Below are 9,330 nucleotides of genomic sequence, written 5' to 3' on the forward strand. Positions count from 1 at the left end.
ATGGTCTTACTGTTGAATCCAGACACATCCTGGCTCAAGGAGAGGTGCTGCACTGGCTTTCTATAGATCGGGGCATCCTAATCGAGGAAGCACTCCATGCATTGTTGGATCAGTTACTGTTGATTCATTGCTGGGTCAGTAACGGGGAAATCAGATGCACATTTGCACTGCTTTGGTTTCACGCTGAGATGTGTATCCCCTCCCATAATTACTTTGAAACCATCCAGCAATGATAAACTGCATCCACACTTCATTGTGCTCTATTATACCTGTGTTATATTTCCTGTTCCTGGTCAAGCATGTGACATTTATATGGAAGGCTGCTTCTGCTTGGGAAAGCGTGAATGAAGGTTTTGAGAGGAAGCGTAAATAGCTATAACCCACCCTCCCTGTTTTCCCTGTGCTGTTCTTCTCAATAATTTTTCTTCACAGTGCACGCCTAATATTTTGAATAAAAAGAATATTGTATAATAGTAAGAGGATGTTACAGAACAAAAATAGAAGCAAAGTATGCTGACACATGTACCTGTGCTTGACTTTATGTAATGACAAAATGCTCTATTGGAAAATGATAAACATAGCAGAATTTCCCCAGAGAGAATTAATTTCTGTACTTCCGTTTTTTTAAAAGCCAAGAGGAAGAAAGTGAAGATGAAGAGGACACTCAGAGTTCTAAATCAGAGGAGCATCACATGTACTCCAATCCAATCAGAGAAGAAATGTCAGATTCGAAATCTTCAAGCAAGTACTCAGAAATGAGTGAGGAAAAGCGTGCCAAACTCAGAGAAATTGAGGTGTGTGTGAAAATCATCAATAAAATTTATTTTTATACTCTGACATTATGGATCAAGCATAAAAATAATCAATTTCCCTGTTTTTAAAATTTTCACTTGGATTTCAGGATTGCTAATCAAATTGTTATCATATTTAAGAATTACTTGTATTTGCACTATGTATATGTGAGGCTAGCACTGGGTTTTATTATTGAAAGATATAACATAAGGGAAACATAGGTACAAGCTGGAGGACCCTCCTGGGCAAATTTTGGGGAAATGTGAAAGTTCAATTGCACAAGCAAAAATCTATTACACAGTTGGGTGGACATAATTAGGGCATTATTCAATCATAGCAAGTGTTGGAAAATAGATATTGGAGGGCAGAAGAGGCAACAATTACACACAAGAAGCCTTGAACATTTTGAACTTTGAAGCCCATAATGTACTGTGCAAGTATATTTCCAAGATACTTATTTTGCATAATTATTGGAGTTGATGCCTATGCTCCTTATTCAATCTTGATTTAAGGATGATATCTGATATCTTCTTCTCAATTGTTAGAAGAGAGTGGCACTTTTGTTTTTGAATTCCTAAAGCACTTGTTGCATTCCTAGAATGTAGGAAGAACTGTTGGGTAAAAGTGTATTTTAGTCACAACTACTTGGAAAGTCTAGGGTGCCCTCTGCTGGTGAGAAGAGTATAACTGTATTCCAAAATGAGATTGGTCCGTTAGGATTAATGGATTATTATTCATGGATGCTTATTTTAAGGATCTCTTTTCTAAATGTGATCTCAAATATTTATTAGGAGTAGTAATGCCCAATGAAAGTCATTATGTTGGGGTAGAATAATCTCTAAATTTATTGTATGATCTCCATTAAGGTTTTTAAGCTGCATTCATACAGAGGGTGAGGAACTCTGCATTAATTTTCCTTTCATTTTTTGAAATTTAACAGTTGTGTTGAGATGTAATGTTTAACCAATGAATGAGCCTGTTTCTTTTTTTCTCCCCCTGTGTGGTTGCTTTCAATTAATCACAGTTCAGGTTTACCTGTGGTTTAGGGTTCAGGCATAATCTTAAACGAGACCCACTACCTGCCAGTGTAGACAGTACTAAGTTAGATGACCAGTGGACTGACTTGATACAAGGTAGCTTCCTGTGTTCATAATTTGGCTTGTTTCAGTGGTAAAAGCTAACACAGTTTGTCCCAGGATAATGCTAAATTGCAATTGGTTAAATAAAAGCAATAATTTCAGATCTTTTCATGACTGGAGGAGAGTGCACAGACCTAAGGCTTATTCATGTAGAGTCATACCTCGGTTTAAGTACGCCTCGGTTTGAGTATTTTCAGTTTAAGTACTCCGCGGACCCGTCTGGAACGGATTAATCCACTTTCCATTTCTTTCAATGGGAAAGTTCGCTTCAGGTTAAGTACGCTTCAGGTTAAGTACAGACTTCTGGAACAAATTGTGTTTGTAAACCGAGGTACCACTGGAATGCCAAATCATAATTTTCTTTTTATCGAATCTGATGAAGAGACTAACTCCAGAGTTTTTCAGCCGCACTTATAATCTGAGCGTTGGGGTGGGATTTTATTTTTTATTTTTAAACATAATTTGTATACTGCTTAATGATAAATAAAACTTCTGAGTGATGTACAAAGAATATAAAATATACATTAAAGTCGTGAATAAAAGTCAAAGCTTTAAGGGATCAAAACATAAGGTCAGTTTAAATTTCATAAACTAAAGGTACATATTAAAATACATTTCAGCTTTACATGTATTTTAATATCGTATTTCACCAATTAATTGTTTTGAGAACTCATCACTGAAGAGAAATTTATGTGAATGTATCTAAACCAGGCATCCCCAAACTGCGGCCCTCTAGATGTTTTGGCCTACAACTCCCATGATCCCAAGCTAACAGGACCAGTGGTCGGGGAAGATGGGAATCGTAGTCCAAAACATCTGGAGGGCCGAAGTTTGGGGATGCCTGATCTAAACCATGTACCCTAGGGCCAAAACAAAGTACAGTGGTGCCTTGCTTAACGAATGCCCTGCTTAACGAAATTTCCGCTTAACGAAAGGATTTTTCGAGCGGAGGTTGCCTCGCTAGACGAATTCGTTTTATGAAAAATTCGTCTAGCGAATTGTGGTTTCCCATAGGAATGCATTGAAATTCAAATAATGCGTTCCTATGGGCAAAAAAATTCAAAAAAAATTCAATGCATTCCTATGGGATTCGCTAGACGAATTTTTCGTTATAAGAAAAGACCCGTGGAACGAATTAAATTTGTCTAGCGAGGCACCACTGTAAATAAAAAGCCTAATCCAAATGTTTATGTTGTAACTTTGCCAAACTTGCAGGTAACTCTCTAGAACTGTGTTTGCATGTGTATTTTCACAGCTGAAGGTAATGAAGTTTCAAGATGAGTTGGAATCTGGAAAAAGACCCAAGAAGCCAGGCCAGAGTTTTTCAGAACAGGTCGAACACTACCGTGACAAGCTGCTCCAGAGGGTAAGTAGTGCTATTGTTCTGCATTTTTTAAATTTACTTTAGATACAGATTTCTGTATCTTTAAATTTTAATACTGTATTTTAATCTGTATTTTAATTAATTGTTTTTATGTTTTATTGATTCTGTTGATGTCAGCCGCCCTGAGCCCGGTTTTTGACTGGGGAGGGCGGGGTATAAATAAAAATTTATTATTATTATTATTATTAATGTTACTGGAACCTGTTTTGACTATAACGCTAAGTGATTGTTTAGCATGATATGCACAAGCAGCAGCAGGTCTCAGGCTCAAATCCACTTGCAGTCTGGATCCAAACCGTTGAATGGTACTGGCCTCATGTTATACTTGGCAATCTTAAATCAGAATAGTTTTGGAACACTTAATAGTTTGCCTGTTTAGTGTTTTAGACTTATCTAGATAGATTATTTGATCTGTATAAGTGCATGATTTCTAAAGTCATTTCTGTGGGTGATAGGTGCTTTATGGTAGGGCTGCATTTAAAATTGAATATGAGCATACAGAAACCGACACAAAGCTTTATTACCTTTTAAAGCATATTAAAGTGATAGACTTGTATAAACTAGACAAAATAATAAGTAGCTTGGGATTTACTGCCCTGCAATAACTTCATATTTGTTGTTACTGTATCTATTTTTAAAGCGATTTAGCATCAAAACATAATTTGTAAGGTTACTACGCTTAATGATTACATTGCCACATGTAACGGGCAAAGTTAAGTGCCGAAGGTTTGGTAGCTTTGAGCTAAAGATGTTTAAGAATCTGAAAGAATGTGATTAAGAAGACAAAAGATGTTTCCACATTTGTTTTAAAAGTGACTACTTAATTTTGTTCTTGTAAATGTTTGACTGTATGGCAATGACTGTTGGTTAGTAGTGGAGCATATACAGAAGATCTCAGGTTCATTCTCTTACATATCTAGGTAGCCCTGGGAAGGGCATTTCTCTGAAACACTGGAGAATCATTGCCAGTCAGGGTAGATAGACAGCATTCAGCTAAATGGATCAGTGATCTAATGTGGAGTCATAGGAAGCTGATTTAGGGTATTTCTTCTTCCCTCAATGTCAAACTTTGGGTCTGTTTTGTAGGGCTTAAAATGAATTAACATATACATCTTGCTCTGTATGATAAATTCTGAATTCTCTGAAGTGCTCAATTACTTTTAACCTAGGAGAAAGAAAAGGAGCTGGAGAGGGAAAGGGAAAGGGAAAGAGAAAAGAAGGACAAAGAGAAATCTGAATCCAGATCAAAAGAGAAGAAGGAGAAAGAAGAATGTACACCAACAAGAAAAGAAAGGTATCTTAATTTAAGAAGGCTACATAGAATGCAGCATGTGCAAAGAGTTTTCCCCTTCTCCCCCTGCATGCCCCCAAAATTCGCTCCAGGGGCTCCTCTGACCCTTCAGAGACAATTTTGAGGGTGTGGGCTGCAGGGGAAAGGAAGGGAAAGTTACATTCCGCAAGCAGAAGTCTCTTGCACCAGCAGAGTAGAAACTTTGGGGGCCACCCTATTTTTGAATTCTTTTTCTAGTCCCCTAAATTTGAGTGTCTGAATTGGAAAATAATACTTTCAGTGGGATGTGAGTTAGTGTCATTTTTGTGTGTGTGTGAAGACAGTATTGCTTTTGCAACCTTGCCTTTGTTCACCCTGCAATTTCACAATCAAGGATCTTGGCATTTAGAAGAAAATTATCATCCAGTCAACTGATCACAGTGATATACAGCCACTTTAAAAGGAACATTTAAAGCAATTGTTGCTTTTTAAATGTTAAGCATGTCAGGATAAAATGGCAAACAAGGGTGCACACAAGTTACAATATCTGAAGATCAAGGCTATAGTTTAAAGCAGGCATCCCCAAACTGCGGCCCTCCAGATGTTTTGGCCTACAACTCCCATGATCCCTAGCTAACAGGACCAGTGGTTGGGGAAGATGGGAATTGTAGTCCAAAACATCTGGAGGGCCGAAGTTTGGGGGTGCCTGGTTTAACGCATTGGTGGGGAATCAATAGGCTGTGGGCCTATTTTGGCCCAGCAGGTGGCCTAATTTAACCTCCAAGGTTTCCACCCCCCCCCCAAGCCAAGCCCGCCCAACCTGTTTGATGCCAGGTGTAGGGCAGATAAAGGCGTGGCTGCAAAGGAACAATTGGGAAGGCTTTAAATGCTGTTTGGCACAGACTTCAGACCCTGCTGGGATCAGCTACATGTTCGAGTTGCCAATCAGGAACGCTAGAGTAAAGCTTACCCCTGCCAAAAGCAAATCTTGAATACAATGCCATTCAGTACCGGGAACCGGAGTGTATTCAATCCCAGCAGGGCTTGAAGTCACTGCTGATTAATTCAAATATTAATCATTACTTATAAGCATCTGAAATATATTTTACCATAGGTTTTTGGACAATCAGTTGCATTTTTTTTTAAAGGCGGTATAATTAAGTCCCAAGTTTTATTTAACCATGCAGTTTTGATGGCCAGCCTGATTGCTGCTGTAACTCCTATTGCTCTGGAAATGTGCATAAGGAGATTTTGAATATTTATGCATTTAATGTTCTGAAAGCAATGCCAGCCTTCTTTAATATATTTGGTGAGGTGGTGGGCATCTTTGTATAGGTGCTCATAATTTCTATTTCTTTTTTCTTTTGAAAAAGGAAAAGGCGACACAGCACATCACCCAGCCCATCCCGCAGCTGTGGAAGCAGGCGAGCAAAATCACCGTCGCCAAAATCGGAACGCTCGGAGCGATCTGAAAGATCCCACAAAGAAAGCTCACGCTCCAGGTCATCTCACAAGGATTCTCCCAGAGATGCCAGTAAAAAAGCAAAAAGGTAACGCTGTTCATTTCTGGAAATCCATTTTGTTCAGTGTAACTCAGCTGCTGAGCCATCATTTGGCTTGGCCTGTCGTCTGAACCCGAAATCATCCTTTGAATAAATAAATAGAAACACTTGTCTTTGTGTAATATTGTGGAGTAACGGGATTCTTGGGTGACATATGCAGTAAAAAGGTACAGGTAGTATTTCCTTGTCCACTTTTATACATACATGTTACAGGATAGAATTAATCTGTTTGGGGAAGAGTGCATCAAATCCAGCATGGTTCTGAACTACTCTAAGAATGGGGTTGATCTTGGCAGGCGGAAGCCAAATAAACAATCTATTGACATTAATACAATTTATTTTTAGGTCGCCGTCTGGCTCAAGGACACCCAAAAGATCAAGGAGGTCACGATCCAGGTCACCTAAAAAGTCAGGAAAAAAATCCAGATCTCAATCCCGCTCTCCACACAGATCCCACAAGAAGTCAAAGAAGAGCAAACACTGACAAACTCTTAATTTTTATGATGCTGTCACTTACTGGAAATGCGGTTTTGTTTTTGTGCCTGAAGAGTCTGTTTAAAAAAAAAACACAAAACAAAAAAAGCATTCCTAATATTTTTTTTGTGAATGCACGTGTATACTCATGAGTAACTGCATCGGTAGACCTGTCATTGTTTTATATTGTACAAAATACCTTCATTGTGGCTACTTCCCAGAACGAGATTTTGTGTTTAGAAACTTCATCTGAAATGTGTGTAACTGATCTGCTGGCAGTAGTGATATTTTGTTTTACAATGTTGTGAGTTAGGAAAAAAACCCACCCACACACAATTGTTCCCCCCCCATCCCCCTTTTTTTGTAGCTTTGACAACTTGAATTAGATTTCAAATAAAATCTGAAAAGAAAAGTAAAAAAATAATAATGGTGTTTTCTTGCCCCGCTGAAACAAGAGTTCTCTCCCCCAACGCCAGCCATAGTTTGCCATCATACAGAGCTTCCATTGCGAGCTTCTAGCAGGAGTCTTTCATACAATGGTTAGGTTATAGAACTCTTCTGGGTATGTTGGGATCTACTGCATGAATATTGTCACTTGGTAATACGTTTTACTTAATGCAGGAACATTTACGCAGTACAGATGTTCTTAAATGTTATGAGCTATTGCTTGAATTTCCAAGCATAGCCTGCAGGCACCTTGAGAACACTTATTCTCTCTCATCTTACAGCCTAGCAGCCAGAATGAGTCTGTTGATAGTTCTTTCCAGGGACACCTGGCAGGTCTGCTTCTTCCATACCTACTAAACAATGTGATTGTTTGCTGGAGAGAGAGATAATCACTGTTGCAGCTACTTTCTATCTGTCTGGTGCTATAGATGCTTCCAGCCCAGTACATAGGAAGGAAGGAAAGCAGGGCTTGTGGGTATTAGGAACCTCAAATGCAATCTTGGGCCTATGGCCTCTTCCATTTGCTTGTAAACTCTTCTTCCCTTTCGACACCATAAATCTCTCGAGTCATTCATAGTAGCAGGATCACATAATTGATTAGATTAGGTTTAAACCTATGCACTAGGGCAGTTTTAACACATTTCTGGAAATGTGACTAGGGCAGACGTCCACTATTCAGTTTCTTCATGCATGCTGTTTTTCTCCCCTTTTACTCAGATATGAAACTTGCTGTTTCTGTCTGAAACTCACATATTTCATAGGAATGGTTTCAAGGCACATCGTTCTTCATTGAACATGAAATCCTTTCAGCTGGTATCTTCGGTGAAATGGTATTGAAGCCACAGTATTAAGTGTTTTAATTACTTTCCATGAATAGTGAAAAGAGAACAAATTGTATTTCCCCTTTACAACAAATACTGTCAGAATGATCAGAACTCTAAAATGCACATCATGAAGTGTCTTTATAAAGTGGATTTTATTCCATAAGATGACCTTGTAAATGCATTTTTGTATTGAATTCCTCCTTTGGATGTGAAAATTGTTGAAAGAGTAGCAGAAATTAGATTTTTTTAACTTGTATCTTTTTCTAATATACTTGTATTCCTTCCCCCTTCTCCTTCCCCAGTTTTGGAAGCCCTTTTGTTTTAAACCTGTTTCCCCCCCTCTTTTGGCATTGATATAACATAGCACCTCCTCTGGGTCACTTAACTTTTTTTCCATGAAAGAAAAGTCACAAAGGTTCACTGTTTGTTTCCTGGAGGAGTGGGCAGATTGTAATAAAATGCAAAGTTTAAAGGGATCTGGACTCCAGTGAAGTGTTTTTTTTTTTAAAATTCATAATTATAATTATGATTATCGACAGCTACGTGCTCTTTTATGTTATATATGGGGTTTTTAAGTGTTTGAGAGACAAAATTTATATTCATTAGAGGAATATGATGCAAAAATACCTAAAATACACATTTGGGCCGGGGGGGGGGGGGGGTTGACCCAAATTTCCTGTGTGCTTACCTGTATTGCTTCTACATTCTCATACAGGTGCTACTGATTATATATATATATATATATATATATATATATATATATATATATATATATATATATATATATATACACATACACACACCCACACACCCACACCCTGTTTCTCATATTTTAAGACATACCCATAAAATAAGCCATAGCAGGATTTTTAAGCATTCAAGGAATATAAGCCATACCCCGAAAATAAGACATAGTGATAGGCGCAGCAGCAATGCCGGCCGCGGCAGGAGGAGGAGGAAAAAAATAAGACATCTCTTGAAAATAAGCCATAGTGTGTGTTTTTTGAGGAAAAAAATAAGACGTGTCTTATAATATGAGAAACACGGTGTGTATATATATTATACATATATATCTGTGTGTGTGTGTGTGTGTGTGTGTGTGTGTGTGTGTGTGTGTGTGTGTATATATATATATATATAATATACATACACACACAGTGGTGCCTCGCTAGACGAAAGTAATTCGTTCTGCGAGTTGCTTCGTCTTGCGATAATTTTGTCTTGCGAAGCACGGTTTGCCGCGGCAAAAAACAAACAAAAAACCGCCGAAAACCTTCGTCTTGCGAAGCATGGCAGCCATAGAATACTTCGTCTTGCGAAGCGCCGAAAACATGGCAAAACACTTTCGTCTTGCGAGATTTTTGTTGCGCGAGGCATTCGTCTTGCGAGGTGACACTGTGTGTGTGTATGTATGTATGTATGTATGTATGTATGTATG

At 38.3% G+C, this 9,330-nt stretch overlaps 1 protein-coding gene across 12 annotated transcripts in view; it reads left to right on the forward strand.

The window, feature by feature from the left end:
- U2SURP (U2 snRNP associated SURP domain containing) overlaps window positions 1-8,368 on the forward strand; it is a 35,427-nt gene extending 27,059 nt beyond the window's left edge. For all 12 annotated transcript variants that reach the window (XM_035132769.3, XM_088669090.1, XM_088669098.1 and 9 more), the window contains 5 exons: window positions 632-794; window positions 3,187-3,297; window positions 4,485-4,609; window positions 5,959-6,135; window positions 6,493-8,368. In XM_035132769.3, coding sequence (XP_034988660.1) covers window positions 632-794; window positions 3,187-3,297; window positions 4,485-4,609; window positions 5,959-6,135; window positions 6,493-6,631 — 715 coding nt within the window. In that variant the 3' untranslated portion in view covers window positions 6,632-8,368. The remainder of the gene's footprint in view (window positions 1-631; window positions 795-3,186; window positions 3,298-4,484; window positions 4,610-5,958; window positions 6,136-6,492) is intronic.
- The last annotated feature ends 962 nt before the right edge of the window (window positions 8,369-9,330 follow it).

Source organism: Zootoca vivipara, chromosome 5 (assembly GCF_965207765.1).
Source record: "Zootoca vivipara chromosome 5, rZooViv2.hap1.1, whole genome shotgun sequence".
NCBI lineage: Eukaryota > Metazoa > Chordata > Lepidosauria > Squamata > Lacertidae > Zootoca > Zootoca vivipara.